Source organism: Lupinus angustifolius, chromosome LG16, assembly GCF_001865875.1.
Source record: "Lupinus angustifolius cultivar Tanjil chromosome LG16, LupAngTanjil_v1.0, whole genome shotgun sequence".
Taxonomy (NCBI): domain Eukaryota; kingdom Viridiplantae; phylum Streptophyta; class Magnoliopsida; order Fabales; family Fabaceae; genus Lupinus; species Lupinus angustifolius.
In genome coordinates, this window is record NC_032024.1 from 15,883,098 (window position 1) to 15,903,835 (window position 20,738).

The 20,738-nt window shown below is 29.7% G+C and overlaps 1 protein-coding gene across 1 annotated transcript; it reads right to left on the reverse strand.

Moving 5' to 3' along the window:
- On the reverse strand, positions 4,207-7,185 carry LOC109329369. Its single transcript, XM_019563037.1, has 7 exons — positions 7,090-7,185; positions 6,046-6,145; positions 5,714-5,828; positions 5,469-5,626; positions 5,024-5,303; positions 4,786-4,934; positions 4,207-4,367 (listed from the first exon to the last, which is right to left on the reverse strand). The coding sequence occupies exons 1-7, from the start codon at positions 7,183-7,185 to the stop codon at positions 4,207-4,209; spliced, it is 1,059 nt and encodes a 352-aa protein (XP_019418582.1).

Sequence of the window (20,738 nt, forward strand, 5' to 3'; positions counted from 1 at the left end):
GGGAGATTTGCTTTATGGAAGTCAAATCTTTCATCCCAATGTGAAATGATCACCTTGCGGACACGTGCGATAAACATGTCCGAGTATTATCGGCTAATACTCGATCGGGTATTTTAAACCGCCCGATCCTAATATCTGATTAGAATTTCGGATTTCGGCATTCCGAGTGAAAAATATTTAGAAAATAGGTATAAGTGTATTCAGGGTCTATATTGAGTCAAAATTAAATTATGAATCCAACGGCGCAATCGGAATTCGATTCCGAGTTACGGAAATCAAAAAGACACGTTTTGAGCCGTACCGGGCGGATTTCGGCCCCGACAGTGGTCCAGAACCGTCTGTCTCCAAAAATTACCAGAATTTATCACAAAATCGGAAATAAAATTTCAAGAATAAAACTCAACTAGAGTTTCGTCTAATTCTTTACCGAAAATTCCCAGAAATTCATTTTCGAATATATAATTAATGAAAATATTAGTAAAATCTTATAATTCAAACTCGTAAAATTCGCGGTGTTACAGTATTTGCATATATAAACAGAACATAAATCAGTATAAGAAATATTGTTGTACTTAATTCAAACAAATAGGCAATTGATTAAGCACAAGCTTTCTTAATACTCAAGACAACTCCAAACTTGTGAGGCAGTTTGGAGGTCTGGATGCATATTCGGACACCACTGTGTCTTGATGTTTTCTCCCTCACCTGAGTATGTCGGGTCGCTAGGTTCTCTGTTTGCAGGTGATCTTACTTGATCCGATCTCATCTCGAACTTTTCATTATGCTAGAATAATGTTAATTAGTTAACTGATGATAATTATTATACTTACGAAATAACTTTTTACGTGAAGATAAAATTTTCGATTTAAAATGAATTTAATTGCTTTCGTCAATCCAATTCAATGTTGAATATCCTTGAATCATCATCTGTCATTGAAAATCTTACAATCAAATAACACTTTTTAAAGTAAGATTTTCAATAAAATTTATACCGGAATTATGTCGTAATATGTGGATATACACCAGGCTAGTTCCCAAGAAAGAGAGGTGGGTCGTAAAGACACCCTTAAATATCAAGTTTTTCCTTAGACAGAACATTTATAGACATGTATTCTCACTTTATTACATTTTTCCGATAGTTCATAAATCTTACTTTTTGTAAGTAAATCATTTTTACTAAAACTAACCTTTCAAAATAAGATCATTAAGCTAGACTTTTCATTTTTAAATTAAGTCAATTTAAACAAAATCAATATTTTTAAGTAAATCTTACCATTTTAAAGTAAGTTCACTTAACTAAGATTGAACATTTTTAAATCATTTTATCATCTAAAACTTCATAACACTTTAAGTTTATAAAGTCAAGACTTTTGGGTAAATCTCACTTTCAAGTATACTACTAAAACAAATTTTCATGAACATCTTAACACCTCCTAATTTTTTTAGGAAAAACCTCAAGGGTTAGTAAGTGTTAATTTCATAGTCATAAAAATAAATCCTAAGGTAGGACTTTCTACTACTTTAATATTCAAAACTTCATAACACTTTAAGTTTATGAAGTTAAGACTTTAATAAATCATCTTTTATCCCAAATCATTATTTTAACTTGGAAATCAAGAGTAAAATATGTTAAACCATTTTTAAACATAATACTTTCAAAAAATGAAACATTTTCAACAACAACTCATCAACATCATAAACTTTAAAGAATAATATACACACTTTTTCCTAAACACATTAAAGGTTCATTTGGTGTTAAAATCATCACATTTAAACAAATGCAAATACTAACAATAATTTCTAATATTTTCAAACAAATAACTCATCTAACCTTGTCCAAAGATATAGTTTTTCCATATAAGAACAAGGAAGAAATTTCAAGATTTACAAAAGTCAAAAACTACATAAAGGTTCATATGATTTTATTATCATCTCCTTTAGTTATGCTTTCATAAAATACTTAAAGAACAAATATAAATTCTATTTTATGAACAACATAATAAAACTTCATAACTTTCTATGAAGTATGAGAAGAAGATGAATAAGAGAAAATAAAAGACTATTTTAGTTTGTATAGGAAATTTAGTGTAGAAATGAGAGAATGAGGTAATATATTTATATGAGAGCATCACCCTCATCAAATCAGAAAATTTAATGCAAAGTAAATAGATTTAGACTAGCATAAGTGATGTGTCAATGGTGGTGGAGTGAGAGGATTTGTTGAGTGATTTAGGGGATTTTGTGTAAGAAAATATGTACTTTTGTTTGTTTAACAAATAAGCTTCTTACATGAAAGTGATGTGACCTTTTTGATGACACATTTTCGATTAAACCATTCCCAAGTATTATCGGATAATAAAAATCTCCCGATTTCGGTTTACGGTTAGAACTTCGAAACACAGAATTCGGAGTGAAAAATAATTAGAAATGTGTTCGTGACAAACTTGATGTATACCTTGACTCGAAATAATATTTTGAAGCCAATGGCTCAATCGAAATTTGATTCCGAGTTATGGAACTCAAAAACACGTTATTGTGCCGAATTCGGGCCCGACAGTCTCTCAAAAACTTTCCATCACAGAAAAATACGAAAATTTACCACAAAATAGGAAATCACAAAACAAGACTAACACTCAACTACGGTTTAGTCTAATTCAATACCTATTAATTTATGAAATTAATCGTTTTAAAAATAAATAATTAATAAAACATACACAGAAAATTCACGGTGTTATAAATGCCTAGTAGAGTATGAAGGATCAGGAGATCTGGTTGGAATGTCGTGTGGACCTGCTGGGGGAGGTACCCGAAAAGGTTCTCCGACGACCAAGTCAATAGTGTATTCTATAAAGATAAATGAAGTAAATGAGAGAGAAACTAGAGCAATAAGTGTAACAATAAATGAGGAAATGAGAATTAAATTATACGCCCTCTATGATCTCTCCTATTTATAGAGTTTAGGAAATGTTGAGATGACATCTGGTTATTGGTCAATATCTAACGGGTACAAGGGACGTACTTTGGTCTTCCTTGCTTGTCCTGTGAATCTGATGCTCCTGTCGAGTTGTCGGGGACATGCAGAATGTGCAGGCGGCGTGGCAAATGGTTTGACATTGAAGGCAGGTCAGCGACACATTAAATGATGGGTCTGAGGTGCATTAAATAGTGGGTCAGGTGTATTAATGTTGTGTCATGAGTATTTATGGTGTCTTCTATAAGTGGATCCATATGAGGCAAGTGGCCGGAAGATGCAGGACCCTTCATATAGTATCTGGCAAGTTCAGATAATAGCCCAAATATGATCGAGATAGAACAATTGCTCCTCAATCTATTAGGTCGGTTAAAACATGATCGGGCTAGTAGACTCGAGGATTATATTGAAGGTAATCCGAGTATGACCGGGGGTAGAACACTCATCATTCATACTTTATTTTATTTCCTTTCATTAGACAGGAGACTGACTATCAAGTTGCACAGAGATAGAGATACAAACAAAGTGATGTGTTTAGTTTGGGGATGGGGATTACATGTCCATATTTCTATCTCATTTGGTGTTCCCATCCAATCAGAAAATTTTACTTAATTAAAAATAAAAATTATAATATCATAAATTAATACTTGTATATTAATCTATGAAATTTTAATACATGATGACAAGATTTTCTTGAGACAAAGAATCTTTGTCCTTAGTTTTGAGGCAAGTGAGTGGTGAGACCGTAAATTTGCTAGTGGGGTTCTCAGTTTTAGGTGGAGTTTTAGTGATGGGTTCAGAGGATTGTTGGGGAAACCAAGAGTGATGGAAATGCCATTGGTATTGATGTGACTTGGTTTTGGGGACTTTTCTAAGAAAAAAATTCTTTTACTTAAGGCCACATATCATTACATAATTGATTACTGGAAATAAGTTATATCATGTTAACATGAGATGCATTGTCCTTAAAACTAAATGAGAAAGTTAATAATAATACAAACAAGCGACAAAGAAAGGTGATGAAATTAAAATAAATTTAGTTTGTTTCTACAAAAATAAAATAAATATATGAATGCATTGAAAATTTGAAAGTAAAATTTGTAACTAAGAGAGGATGAAGCAACCAAATATGTGAATAAAATGTTTCAAACATAAAGCCAGGTTCAAACATAATATTAGGGTAGAAGAAAATGTCTGGAGAAAATACAAGATGTCACAATCGATACAAAACTATATCATTTAGGTATATGCTCAACCTTTCCTAAAACTTTAACATCTGCTTCAAGAATGCAGCTATCATTTACTAAGAAACCTCTCTTTGAGTCCTTAAATTTAGCCAACCGAAGAAATTGGTTAAATCCCACAACTGTTCTGGAATTCGACAAAACATCAGACCCTGCAAAAGAAAGTAATCAAATTTTAAAAAATATATAATTATTTGAGACAACCAACTGTATCCTCTAAGGAACTAATCCTTTTTGAAATTGTCCTTAATATTTTAATCATCTTAAAATCTATTGAATCTTACACCATTAGATCAACACTTATATAAAAATATTCTAATTTAAACTATCGAGAGACCATATTTAAAAAAAAAAAAGATTAAATATCAGAAACACTAGATTGATTTCAAACTAGACATTATTTCTTTTATGAATAAATGCATCACACGGTCAATATAAGTTTTTTACAAAAGAATCATTGACTTTAAAAATAATAATATAAAAGAGTGATACAAAAAATGATGAATGATACAGTATAAATCATTATAAATATAAGGCTGATGATCTCACTTTTTAGTTGATAATGTTGACCATGGTATTGATCGTTTGCACGAAGAGTGTATTCTACAAACACTTTAGGGTTAGATGAAGCTGGTAGAGTTGAGATGTCTAAACATAAATATAATGAGAAATAGGCAATATTCCTCTCAACAATTCCACGAGGATAAAATATGATATTCCTGCAAAAACGAAGATTAGCCAAATAAAAACAAAATAATAAAGAGCATCAACATAAATAAGTATTATATAAAAAGAAATGTAGATTTACCATTTATATTTTCCAGTGAAAAATGGAGGGGACTTATAACCTCCTACATCAGCATTGGAAAAATTGTCAAACTTACGACTATAGGAAACATTAACAGATCTCCGAAAAATTGATATGCACTCTCCTTGAATTGTTGTATTTAAAACGAAAACCTCAACTCCAAATACGCAACTATCATCAAACAGAAACCCCTTTAAGGGATCCTTTAACGATTCATGATGAATGAATTTAGAAACACCCCATTTACTTCTCAGTACATTGAAACGTCTAACACTTAAATCTGCATGCATTTTAATATGCAATAGTTTCAGTTATTATCATAGCAAATAACAATTTTTTTTAAGGTAGCAAATTAAGAACTCTATAATTTAGTAGTCACGAAAAATATAAAATAAAGTCCAAATATTGGTAGTGTAAAAGTTGATATGCTCGTTACTTATTATACCTTGAGTTGTAACATACTCGTTCTCAAGAAAATTATAGATAGAGAAGTTTACAATGGCATCAATAGGTGGAGAACTTTTGTCCTTTAACACCAAATAAATCGAAACATGATCGTGCCCATTTTCCTTTTTGTTCCCATTAGGGTATATATGTAAACTCCTGTAGAGAGAGAAATTCAGATCCAGATTAAATGTTTATTCAGATTGAACTTGTATAAAAGCAAAAGATGGTAGAAACAAAGGGTACCATTTGTAATCACCAGCTTTAAACTCTTCTGATTCATATTTTCCTAATGTGATATTGGAAAACAATGAGAAGTGCTGTATTTTGACAGAGTAATGACTTGGCCTAGATTTCTTTCCTAAGAGACCAAAAAAAGTTATTTAGTACTGATTGAAATAGAACATTGATATATCATCATTCTAAATTCTTCTACTAATTCACCTACCCACAAAAAATGACAAATGTCACTTGTAATTCAATCATTAATAATTAAAATATCTTATTATGACACATGTTATTTTCTTGTGGATATGAAGATTAGTATGAGAATATAATAAGAGAATATATCATTTTACTTGAAATAAACTCGTGATGGCAATCTATGGTGGAATCATCACTTAGGACAAAATGAGCAAGATAGGTGGGGGATGTGGATCTGCTGTTCCCAACCACGTCCTGACCAATCACAATGAAGCAAAACTGATAAAGTTATACCACGTCCTGACCAATCACAATGAAACAAAACTGATAAAGTTATGATTATTTAATTTTTTTAACTGACGTGATATAATATGATTGGTCGGGGACAGAGGTTGGGACAGCAAATTCTTATCCGGTGCAACGGTATAGAATCAGGCATCAGAAAATATTACTGTTTAATATAGACAATTTGCATCCGAGAAAAGGCATGTCCACGCCATGAGCAAAGACATTCTCATAATCAAGCATATATATTATATATATAAATAATCCTTGCAAGACTATAAGTAATGTGTTAGCCTAATTGCATAATATACTATTAGATCTATTTAAGCATCAAAAGATTAAAAATTTGATTACGGTGAACAATATTTATTGAATAAGAAAGACACACATTTGAAAGGACCCACAAAATGGATTAGCCAGACATTATGAGATACTTGTAGAAATAAAAAAAATTGTCAAATAGTTCCAATAAAAAAATCACTAAGAAAGAATAATTCAATATCTATGCATTGTGCACAAATTTGTACAAGATCAATACATTTTTTCATCATTCATTTGTATTATTTTTTTGAAGAGTCAATCATAATTAAAAACAAATGTGAATGATATACTGATAATGTATAAAAATCTTACACCGTCAGTATATTCATTTTTCTCTAAGAATATTATATATAATCACATAAATATATTATTTTTATATATATAAAATATTTATTAAGAAAATTAAGTTTATGAATACGTATATACATACGAAATGACCATCATGATCCTCGTTAAATAAATATTTTTTCGGCACCACATATGACACTTTTTTTGACAACCCTAAATCAAACAGTACAATCATAATGAATTATGTATTGATGCATGTAACAATGCAAACTGTAAGTACAATTGAGTTTTTTTGGGGTAGATACATGTAGACTAATATCACAGAAAAGGGGAAGCAATGTAGGTAAAGGGAATGAGAAAAGAGGAGCATAACCTTTCTTCTCCATGAGTATAGCAGACATTCTAGTTTGGTTCACAAGTAGGTATATAGATCTCGTAGTCTCAGCTGGTATAATATAATCTGATAAACTTTTATGATCCAAGCTCAGTGAATTTTGTAAGGGTATTTAAGGTTCAACTTGGACAGGTGTTTAATGTGTATGATACTCACAAGACTTGACCTTATTGGCTCACCTGACTTAGCCCGATCATGATTGAGTTTGAATAGAGTCGGATCATATTGAATCCAGGGTTCAGTTTGAGTTTAAAAATTAGACTCACTCATAAGCATGACTCAGTCTGTACTCGTCACATGGTTACTTACTCATAATGTTTGCATGTATTTCTTCAATTATGTACAGAGTAATGATATACTTTAAGTCGAAAATATCATTGATTTTCAAATTTTTTATATTATATATACATAATTAACAATATATATACATATATCAAATTACATAATATTTAATATGTATACACTGACAGTAAAAATATTTTTTACACTATTAACAAATCTTCACCATTCATATGTTAGCTAGTATTGAATTTCAAATAAAAATATTACAAATCAATAGTGGATGATATGCCGACAATGTAAAAAACTTTATACTGTGAGTGCATAGATTTTAAACTCAATTGCATATCTATAATAATAAATAATATTGAAAAAACTTTATCTAAAAGTATTTGTATTATATATAATCGGGTATAATGTTGGATTCGAGTTCAAAGACTAACTCAATTAACATATAGGATTAAGTAAGCTTCAAATCTAAAATAAGATATAAGTTCTAAAAAATGATTCAGTCAATATTTTCATGTGGATAAAAGACAATCCTTATCTATTGAACCTCAATCATACTCAGCCCTTGAGTCACGTAATTAACATCACACTTTATTTGAGGCATAGAAGCTCACGTTCAATAAATAAATGAATAAAATACATTTCTCTACTTTGATGTGGCCCTCCATCTTCCTCACCTTTTTTACTATTATCTAAGACTGCATTTAGTAGCCTCAAATTTCCATGCACTAGTTCCCAATTCACTCGTGTTCAAACGTCAAAGCCGTTTTAATATATGGTTGGGCTTTTGACTTAGTAATAATAAGCCTTGAAGATTGTTTTACAATTACTTTGACTTATAATTAAAACTTTGTAATAAATATTGATATTATGAACTTTTAACATGAAAAGTATAGTAATATTTTTAATATAAACATTTCTAAATTACAATTATTATCAAGTAAATTATGGTATTAGTTTGCCCTATTTTTCTTCATATCATTGTAAAAATATGAACAAAATCATTTATCAAATTAAATTAGAAGAGTTATTAAATTATTTAGATTTCATTTTTTCTTTATTAACTGCATATTTAGTTAGCTTTAACTTTATAATAACAAAATCATAATAAATAATAATAATTTTACAACGAAAGTATAAAATAACATAATTGTTTACTATTGAGAATCCACACAACCAAATTCAACTTGTACCGGTTCACAATCAAGGTGTTGCTTATAAACATAAAAATGATCTTCTTACATAAAGTAAAGAATAGTGATGATATATTACTATTATGATTATACTGACATATAGATATCCAAACTTGAGTTTAGACTTTCATTCTATAAACAAAAGCAATATGACATTACTCTAGATAATGTCCAAAGGTGTTCAAAAATTGATATATTAAAGTGAAGATACAAATTATATTATGTTAGGAAATGAGAATAATATATTTAATGAATTATGTTAAAATTGTATAAGTAGATTTCACATCACATCTTAACTAAAAACATAATGCATTAGATCTAAGAGTATGGTTGAATTATACATAACAAATGTGTTAAAAAATATTTATTAGTATCAAATGATATTATTTTTAAAAATAAAATATATTAAAATTTAAATAATTAATTTGTAATATTATGCCAACCTACCAAAACTTGTAGCTTGTTTAGAGTAAGTTTGGACTGCAATTTTATATACACAAATTGTACTGAATCGTTTTAACCTGATCTATTTTAGCATGAAGCTATCCCGAATTCGTTCAGATAGATTATTTTGAAAGGTCTAATTCCCACATAATTGCTACATTAATAATAAAATTAATATTTAAATTGTATGTCCTAAAAATAAAAGTCGTTTTAATATACTTTAACAAGTCCATGTGCCAAAGTATAGATTTTGGACAAATAAAATATTATTTGTTAAATTTCTAATTATGTTTGTTATTTATCAATCAAGGAGGATTCATTAAAGACAAGCAAATTCAGGATTGCATGTGTTTGGCTTCTAAAGCTATCAATCCGTTAGACCATAAGGCTTTTGATGGAAATTTAGCCATTAAGATTGACATCAAGAATGTTTTTCATACTATGGATTGGGAGTTCTTACTTAACACATTAAATGCCTCTGGTTTTAATGATAAATTCATGAGATGGATCAAAGTCATCATGCACTCTACCAAGCTCTCCGTAAATGTTAATGGTCATATGGTGGGTTTCTTCTCTTGTAAAAAGGAGTCAGGCAATGGACCCCCCTTCTTCCCTCTGTTGTTTTGTCTAGCTGAGGATATCTTGAGTAGGGAAATCTTCAAGATGGTTTCAGATGGCAAGATCAACACTATCAATGATCTTAAAATGAGCCATACTCCAAGTCATGTGTGATATGCTGATGATATTTTAATTTTCTACAAGGCATCAAGAGGGAACTTCTGGTGTTAAAACAGCTCGTATCTGATTACTCACAAGCTTTAGAGCAGAATATAAATACATCCAAGTGTAAATTTTACACTACTACTACCTCAACCAGGAAAATCTCCAACATAAATGTTGTTTTAGGCTTATCTTCTGGTTGTTTGCCTTCCAAATATTTGGGGGTACCTCTATTCTTAGGAAAGCCTATGAGAGGCCATGTACAACATATTGCAGATAAGATCATTACTAAGTTGGGCAGTTGGAAAGGTTATTCTCTCTCAATAATGGGAAGAGTGGAGCTAGTTAGATCTATCATTTAGAGCATGGTGATCTACAGTTTCCATATATATGCTTGGCCAGCCCAACTTCCTAAGCACGTGGATAATTACATAAGGAACTTTATTTGGTTTGGGGATACTGGTGTCAAAAAGTTGATAATTGTTGTTTGGAAGCATGCCTGTCTTCCTCTTAGGGAAGGGGGTTGAGATTAAAATCAATAAAAAAGTTAAACCATGTTGCTCTGTTAAAGCTTTCTTGGGGAATGTTAAACTCCACTCAGGAATGAGCAATATTCTATAGGCAGAGATTTGGCAAGACTTCTATTACTGCTTCCAGATATTTTAAATCTTCAATTTGGCTTGGAATAAAATGCAATTGGCACCATGTTCAATTTAACTCTTTATGGTTGATTGGAGATGGTCAAAACACAAACTTTTGGTTGGACAATTGGCTTTGAGATCCCTTGGTTGACTCATTGTGTATCCTAGTGGAAGTTCACTCTTTTCTACTTGCTACTATGGCTGACTTTACCATAAACTCGAAATCGGTCATTCCTAACCTCTTGGTTGATAGATTTCAAGGAAAATCTCTCAGACTCTTATACCTACTGATAAAGATAGGATCATATGAAAAGGAACTAATGATGGTATGTTTTCTTTGAAAGAAGCCAACCAACACCTCAATCTTGGTGAGCCTCAAATGAATTGGTGCAATGTTATATGGTCTTAAGTCATTCCTCCTTCCAAATCCTTCACCACTTGGATGTTGATTAATAGGAAAATGCCTACTGATCATAATTTGAAAAGAAGGGGCTACTTATTGGCTACCATCTTCAACTTATGCACAAAATTTGTTAAATGCTTCAATCATTTATTCTTCTCTTGTCCTTTTGATGTCTTAATTTTGCAATGGTTGAGCAGAACCTTCTCAACTCAATTGTTTATCTCCTCTATTTCAAGCATACTCAAAGTTTGAAAAATAAAATGGAGCCCTAAGGTGAAACAGGTTCTGGTTGTTAGTTTAATTCACATTGTCAATATAATATGGTTTAGCATGAATCAAAACAACTTTGATAACAATATTATCAATATCTCTCATGCTTAATCGAAGTTGGAGTTGGCAATCTCTTTATCTGGGAACAACTCTAAATTGTATGCTAACAACTCTATAAAGGATTTCACAGTCCTTAAAGGACTTAATATCTCTATAAACTACAATAGAGCCCCCATGATCATAGAGGTCATTTGGTCTCCTCCATCCTAGGTAAGAGTTAAGATCAACATTGATGGTGCCGCTCAAGGTGCTCATGGGCATTATGATGGGAGAGGTATCTTTAGGGATCATAATGGTGCTTTTATGGCTTATTTTGCTAATTATGCCGGAATCGAGGATGCTCTTTTTGCAAAGTTACAAGCTGCTATCTTGGCTGTCGAATTTGCTCACAAAAATGGATGGCATAAGGTTTGGTTGGAATGTGACCCAATGTTAGTGTTGGAGATTTTTAAAGGGAAAGCAATTGTCCCCTGAAAGTTGTCTAGTAAGTGGAGATTGTGCAAAAATTTATTAGCTTCAATAGACTACTTTGTGTCTCACATATACAGGGAATGAAACACATGTGTTGATAAACTTGCCGATTTTGGAGTCTCATCTAAGGTTTTTACTTGGTAGAATTCCTCCCCAAATTTCATATTGGATAATTTGTCTAGAAATAGACTATAATTGCTTAACTATATGTTTATCTCAATGTAATTCTCAATTGTACTTCATCTTCTAATTAATATAGTTTGGGACGCTCTTGCACCTTTCGCTAAAAAAAATGGAGCGACACAAAACATGAGATTGATTTCTTGCAATGTATATCATCAGCTTTTTAATTGTTCATTTCATTTATTGCAATGTGCATTATTAGTTTTTTCTAGCTCCTTAATGGTTAACATAATTCATGCAATGATTTTCTTGAATCTTCATTCTCATTTTTTCTTGAACAAACATACTATGCAATTCATATACAATTCATTAATCTTTTATGATATTATGATTCATTTGGAACATGCCACATTGAGATGGTATGTACTAAAGTTATCATCCACATTCATTTTCAAAATCTTGACTCTTGCTACAATATTTATTTATTTCAATGACATGTTCATGCGTAATACAAAAATTGTCAAATATTATGGTAGTCAATATATTCATTAGTTTTTAGACTAGAAATTTGTCAACAATTTGTGAGCACTCTTTCACAAACTTTATCATTTTTTTAGCGGTTTAGGATTTAGGAATAATAGATTTACTATCCTCATATATGTAAATCTAACTAATAATATGTAAGTGTAATATTTATGTACTATCAGCCTAAATATTTATATGCAGTGAGCATATCATCAACCATTAATTTATATTAATTTTTTGAAGACTTAATGATGATAAAACATGAATAAAGGATGATACAATGTAATGTATAAAACTCATACTATCAGTGCACATTTTTTTCCTCATTGTCGTGTCCCAGTTTTGGACTACGCAACCTCTAGCCACTACATTTTTTGTGGTTAAGACGTAGAAAACTTATTATTTATTATAAAAATGTATTATTTAAACCAAAGTTCTAATTAATTTAACTAATTATTGTAACCATTGTTATTATTATTTTAGAGGGAAAAATATTTTTAATCATTAGAAATTACTAGCTATCATGTATGATTATAAATATTCTTATTAAAGTAGAAATAAAGTTAACAAGATCTAAACACAAAGTAAAATTATTAAAAAGAAAATATAAATCATTTGAAAATCCAAATGTTATTGAAATATTCGCTAAATTGGAATAGAATTACTAACCATTAATATGTACACATATACAAATCCAAATGGAAATGCATGGTAAAATAAGAAAAGAATAGATACAATACTTGGAGGTGGAATTCATGCTGGATATGGACCAGGATTTGATGGTGATGTGTCTCAGCTGCCTTGGCTCACGTTGGATGATCAAAGTCAAAGATGAGGAAAAGGGTAATAATAAAGGTGAAAGCAGCCATGGAAGAGGATGAAGAAAAACAGAGATATGGCAAAGAGAGAAAGAAAGTAAAGAATGGCTAATGAGTGATAAACTCTACATAGTATCTTTTGATTAATTGATTGAGGATTTGAGAAGAATCCCATAGATCAATTTATGGAAGGAAAAGAAAAAACAAAATTGTCAAAAAAAAGAAAAACAGAAAAAACTGAAACCTAACTAAACTAACCAAAAATACTAAAAATAGAAAGAATGCAGAAAAAGAGAATTAACTTAATAACTAATTCTAACTTTGATAGGTAACAAGTATAGATGATAAAACGGACATTGTTCGCGGGCGTGCCATATGACCCACATTTTTTGCAGGTAGGGCATACAAATTTGGTTATTTGCCTGTTTCGCCTGACCCGTTTTGCCCACCAAATTCGCGGACAATTTTGTTGGGCATGCGGGCGACCCTTAAACATAATTTAAGGAAAAAGTAAGAAAATTTTAAATAAATTATGATGTAATGTGATTTTTAATCCCTAAAAAATTGTAATCTAATGTGATTTGTTAAACTTCATATAAAATATCAAATTTCTTATTAATTTTTTATTTTCAACTACTTTATTTAATTTCATTTAATTTATTATATGAACTTTTCATTTTTGTTAATTATTCAACAATGCTCGCGGACTGCCCGTTAGCCCGTTTTAAAATGGGCAGGACATTAAATTTTGTTTGTTAAACCAATGCGATCATGCCCGCGTCCGCTTAAATTTTTGCGGGCATTTACAGGCGGTAGCTAAACGGGTCGGACAGCCCATTTTGTCATCTCTAGTCACAAGGGTGCTGCAGATTGGCTGGACGGGGGCACGTGGATCTTAATGGTGCAATCGACCACATACAACCCACACCAAAAGGGAGACTTGGATCTGCTGTCGGTAGGGTGGAAATAGTCCATGTCGCCTACCAGGGGCCTATTACCTGGCCTATAACAGGCTAGGCCAGACCAGGCTTTTTTCGTAAACAGGTTAGACTCAGACTTTTTAAAAAGTCTATTTAGTTTATCAGGCCAAGTTTTAGGCCATCCAAATGACATATTAAGCCTAACATGTCGACCTATTTAGTTATATTTTGTAATAATGTTCATATTTTATAATTTTAATATATAAGTAATGTTATTATATATGTAATTTTAATATAAAAATGTATACAAAAATATAATTTAATTGTTAGGATTATAAAAATCTATTTAAAAGTATGCATATTAGTTATTTAAATATAGACATGATCACCTATTTCAATATAATATAATATAATAGGCCTTTAAACAGGCTAACAGACAGGCCAGACTTTTAAACAGGCCAGACCTAGGCTTTGGAAAAAAATTTAAACAGGCTAACAGGTCAGGCCCAGACTCCTATATGCTATACAGGCTCGGCCTGTTTAAGGCAAATCCTGGCCTGACCTGACCTATTTCCACCCTTAGCTGTCGGGATGCACATATAGAGGTGTTGACGTGTCGCACGTCGATTGGCTCGCTTTGATGATCAACACCAGCACTGATGAGAGGACCCGCGTGTTCGCTAAAGAAGAGCTAGAAGCGAGTAACAATATATATAACGGTAGAGAAGATATCTTTGTTTCATAATGTGTCACTTCATGTGTCACCAATTGTGATTAATTGAAGAGAATACATTTACGTTAAAATATAATTATTGAGTATTTTCTCATCAATCATAATTTATAACACATAGAATGATACATATTATAGAATAGAAGATATACTCTCATAATTGTGTGCTTGCTCGCACAGGATAAGACGACTGAGCAAAAAACTTCCTTATTATGGTAGAGTTTTTTAACATTGTTTTTTATAATTGTCAATATGTGTATTTTCTAGTTTTTTTTTCATGTGTTCATCATCTCCTATTTATAGTAGAATTAGACGTATGTTTTTCACAAATCCAAATTTTTTCCTTCAATATTTTGGAGGTAATCAAAGAAATATTTCCTTCCACGGTCGATTCAATTTTTTTATTTGTACAACATTAATGCCCTTCTTTAACTTACAATTCAAATTTGATTAATTTCTTTAATTAAGAAATCCTAATGTGATTTTTTGGGTGCCTGTACGCTTTACTAAAAGCCATTTTTGTTTTAAAATTAGCTCAATAGTTTTTATCTAACCAAAAAAATATTGTAATACTCAGGAGTGAAAGTCTTAAGATTATTGCATTACGTATGAATAGGTAAAGACTATCTTTTAAATCTTACAAAATCGCAAAAAAGATATTATAAGTACATTTTTATTTAATTATGAAAACGAAAGTTGGGAATTTTGGCATGACCTCTATAGACTGAATATTTTGATTATTTAAAAATCATTTTTATTTTTTTTGCATTTTTATGGAAAACGGAAATTTGCCGTGGAAGTCCCAACATTATTATAACCATAAAAGTGTTCAATTAAAACCGTTTTTTGAGATATTTGCACTGAGATTTTCAATATTTTTTTAAAAGTTATTTTGAATTGGACAAAATTAAGTGTTTACATGTACACTCATAATATATTTACACTATCAATATTAATGCACATTTATTATAGAAATGAACAACCAAATTTTGCTCAATCCTTAATTGTCTTATAGTAATGAGCTTAAATTTATTCATAAATCAATAATTGCAATATCATTTTATAATATGACAATGAAGAGAAAATGAAATATGGTCATGAAGTTGGCATATACAAACACAATATTCACTGTGTGCTCTTGTTAATGTGTGCGTCCAAAACCCACAAAAAAAGCTAAGGATATCAACGAGACCCCATTACCCGTATTCTTAAGGACGAGTTATATAATGTGAACAACTAATTTTCTCAAGTCCAAAATAATAAAAAAGGAACCAAATTTTTTTAAAGATATTTTTTAATAAATAAAATGAAAATTTAAAATATAAATTTTAAAAACTAAAAAATTGTACCATATAATTACTTTTATCTGAGTGTTTTAAAATTCAAAATAAAAGAGGAAATTTTTATTATTTATCTCTATCATAAATATTTTTTTTAAGGTAATCTTGTTTGAATTAGAGATGAGGTGTCGCACTCCAAATTCAACTTTTTTGGATTCATCACTATATTTTTTGCGGCTAAAACATAGAAAACTCAATCTAAGTCCATTTTGGAGTTTTTGTTATAATAAAAATTGTATTAAAACGAGCACAATGAGTTCCATCCAATACAAAAGAGAGATCAACTAGTAATCTTCTTAGAATTAGAATTACTTTAATACAAACATTCGGATTCATACACCAATTTTCAAAAGATAAAGAGATTTTTTTATACAAGTGGTGAATCAAATCCAATATCTAATTTAAATTAAATCAAATAAATACAGATAGCTTGGAGTCTTCTCCAAAAAAGATCTTTTCATTTTGCATAATCCAAACCATAACAATCTCCACAATTTTGCACCATTTCCTTTTCCAAAAGAATCATTCAGATTGACTAGTCTATTTAAGTTAGAGATTTATATTCATGAGTAAGTATGGCTGAAGTAAGATATTAGCACTATGTCCGCCCATATTAAGATAGTACTCTAGCTAATTAAATGGATTCAAGATACCTTGATTTATTTTAATAAAAAATAAATTATTAAAAACAAATATTTAATTTTTTTATTTTTCATATGAGTAAAGCTTGCTTCTAAATGTTCTTATATGTATCGAGGAATCGAGTACATAGTTTTAAATAAAATATTAATTGGCTGGTTGGTTTAATTTTTTGTTTGATAAAGATATTTATTCCAATTTATTTAATTTGATCCCGTTTGTATATTTTCAAATTGCAATCCTTCATTTGTTTTATGATCAAATTTTGATGAAACAAATCTCCAATGATTCAATTTTTAACCAAGGTGATTTGTTTATATTTTTTAGTTTTATATTTGTGTTTTATTTTAAATTCAAATAATGCCCTAACAAAATTAGGTATTCATAGCTTTTGAATACTCACTTTCTTCCAGCCCCAAAAGCTAAAATTTTAATCTTATAATGAAAAAACGAGAAATATATCAATGTAAAAAAGGGTTTTTAACTAGCTATGACAAAAAGAATTTGTTTTGGAAAACGTGAGGATGAGATAATTTAAGATTTCTCACTCATATGAAAAATATAATTTACATGACTTAAATGACCAGATATATTTTCAGAGTCAAACTTCCTCCCAAATTCTGATTTTCTCTACAAATAAAATTTTGATTTGATTTGGTGAGGGCATATTTTTCCTTTAATATGATTAAATGGACGATTTGATTTAAAAAATGTGTTAATTCCCACTATGAACTGGGGATTGGACACAATAAAAAAAATCATCCAAAAAAAAGAAGAAACCAGAAAAACTAGAAACACATGAGTGAAATATAGAAGTGCTAGAGATCAACACGAGAGAATCCCAATGAGATCACTCATAATTTTTTAGGCCCCTATCTTATTTTATTCATCATCTTTTAGAGTGCTCATTCAAGTGTATTAAGGCCTCATGCTTCATAAGCATATTCCTCGAATTATGTTATTGTTGTTGTATGATATTACCAACCATCAATTTGAATGCTATCACACATATGTCACTCTCAAATTTTATTTCCCCACATTTCTCTTCTTGTTTCAATAATAACAATCATCCGTAACTATATTATAATTACTATTTTAATAACTATATATCATATGTTATAATTACTATATGTAATAATTACTTTTTTAAAAATTCAATTAACAAAAACACTTTTTTACAATGCTACCTTTATCTTTCTTTAAAAAAATATTAAATAAGTTAGTTTTCTTTTTATCACTTTTTTGAAATTAATGGACAACTAATTACATCTTTCCAAAAAATATATAAAAAATAAAAGATGAAATCTTGACTAAGTTTACCCTCTTTAATATGTTACGTGGTATTGAACATTACGGTTATACTTCACTCATTTAAGTGGGGATGACAAGTTAAGATTAAATATCACTGCTTTTAAAAAGTAAAAATAACTCAAACCAACAAACCATTTTAACTACATAGTGAGGTTCCTAAAATAGGCTTCAATTGATGTTTCTACATTTTAATCGTAACAATACGTAGTGGCGATTCCAAAGCATCGCGTAACCAAAAATCATGACGCAAAGGTAACTTTTCTTATTCATTGAAAAAAACACATTGAAAAAAACAAAAGGTTACCTATTTGTTACCATGTTTTTTTATCTCACATAATAATCCTACCATTCTAAATGGCCTATTCCCTATCACTAATATTTTCAGCTCCAACAATAAATAAACAATTTGTAGTTGAAAAAAATAGTGAAATAAAAGAACACAAGCGATAAACATTATAAAATCCTAATGAGATTGCTCGAAATTTGTGTTATCTCTCTTTCATTTTTCATCGTTTTCGACGATATTCATTCAAGTGTAATCACAAAGTCTGCCATCATATGCAGGTATGCATTTTACTTTTATCATTTATTTATTTTTATTTTAATTAAATAATTTTGTTTTTTAAACTAATAATAAATAAAAATTGGTCAGGGAATCGTGAGAACCAAGAAAAATAAAAACAACATCAAAGATATAGGTTGGAATACTGCCGAAATTCAGGAAAATAAATAAATTCAAGGACACAAATCGAGTATTATTTGAAATTAGCAAACGAGACATTAGGAATGTAAGACGAGGTACTGTCGTAATTCTGAAAATAAATAAAATCAAGAACACATGTGAGACTACTATCAAAACTTGGAAACAAGACACTAGGAGAATAAAAACAAAATTGAAGACAAGGTTGAGAGTACTATAAGAATCCAGGAAATACAAAATGGCAAGGTCGAATGAAAAATATGAATCATAATAACATAATTTGCACCCTCCTTGTTCATGTTTCAATGCCCTCATCATTTTAGCATCATGACTAGAAATGGACACACATCTTTTGAAATTCTGCACAAATCTCTCAAATTAAAATCCCCAATGCAAAATCTATATCATTGGGATCCTTCTTATATGCATCTAGGATGCATGAACTGATTATATCCTTAATTATTTTAATTAAAAAATTACAAAAACAAGTTAGAGACTTTTTGCAGTTGTGTTTGGCAATAATTAATATATATATATATGCTATAGTCATTAGGAAATGGAGATTACATAATTTCAATCGTAAAAATTGATTAAGGGTTGACTAACTTACTTGTTTGAATTTTATAATTATGTGAAAATAAACTAGAGAGGAGATCTACTTACTAAAATAGTAAGTTTAAAAAATTATTCCACATTTTGGCCATCAATTTTAGGGAAATCTAATAATTTAAATTTACTCACTAATTCAAACTATAAGATTTCTCTAGAATTGATGGCTAGGATGTGGAGATTTTTTTTTAAATTTACACTTCAAGTGAGTAGATTTCCTCCCAATAAACTATTTAGCAATTATTTTTGTTGACTAGGATATCAATGCTCGTGTATGTACCACAATGTGAGTTAAAATGATAGATCTTTTTATTAATTATCCGTTTACCCACTTTAAGTGAGTAAGGGATAAATATTTGTGTCTACACCATAGTCTACTTAAAGTGACACACTTGTCACATCACATTCGTCTTAAATAGATAATTTTTATTAATTATATGCTTACTTACTTTAAATGAATGAGATAGAAACAAGTCAAACAACCACACTCAACTTAAAAAGATAAGTTTTACACTAACTATCAGCTTATCTACATCAACTGTGAGATTATAATACCAGTGTCTGCATCACACTAAACTTAAATGGATAAGTTGATAAAAATTGCTAATCTTGCAATTTTTATTATTATACAAAAACGACATTATTATTAAACAAAAGAATAAAAAAACTCATATTATTTATTTATAAAATTTTAATTATTACTCAAAAAATTTACTTTCCAATTTGTATCTCAGTTGTTTTTCCGTGTATATTTCCTAATATTTTTGAGTGTCTACATTATGTGAATCTCCTTCTAATATTAGTAAAAAAAAATTTGGTTTCCATGACACCAAAAAATAATATTTTTTGAGATAAAATAACCCTAACAAATTTTAGAAAGCCCAAAATATCACTAAAATACAAACAAATGAGTAAAAATAATTATTTCACCTCTTATAAATTTAAATTTACCGAAAAACTTGTTTTGGACATGAATACCATAACAACTTTATAAATCCTAAAAAAATATTGCATTAGCTACAAATAGGTAAAAAAATTATTTGACTTTTATAAAACCGCAAAAACAAATATTGTGTGCAATTTTTATTTTTTATTAATTAAGAAAAACGAAAAAAATGCAATTAGAAGTGCACATTTTACCATAAAATCTCTCTGCTTAAAAGTCAATAAGGAACCGATTAGTCACTTACAATCATTTAAAAAAAATAAACCTACTAACGAAAATGAGATGATTTTAGGTCATTATAAGAGTAATAATTACACACTTTTATCTCCACTCTTAGGAAAATAGAATTGGGAGAAAAATAATCCATGTGATCATTTTCAAAAAATATTTATGCATTGATTGTTTAACA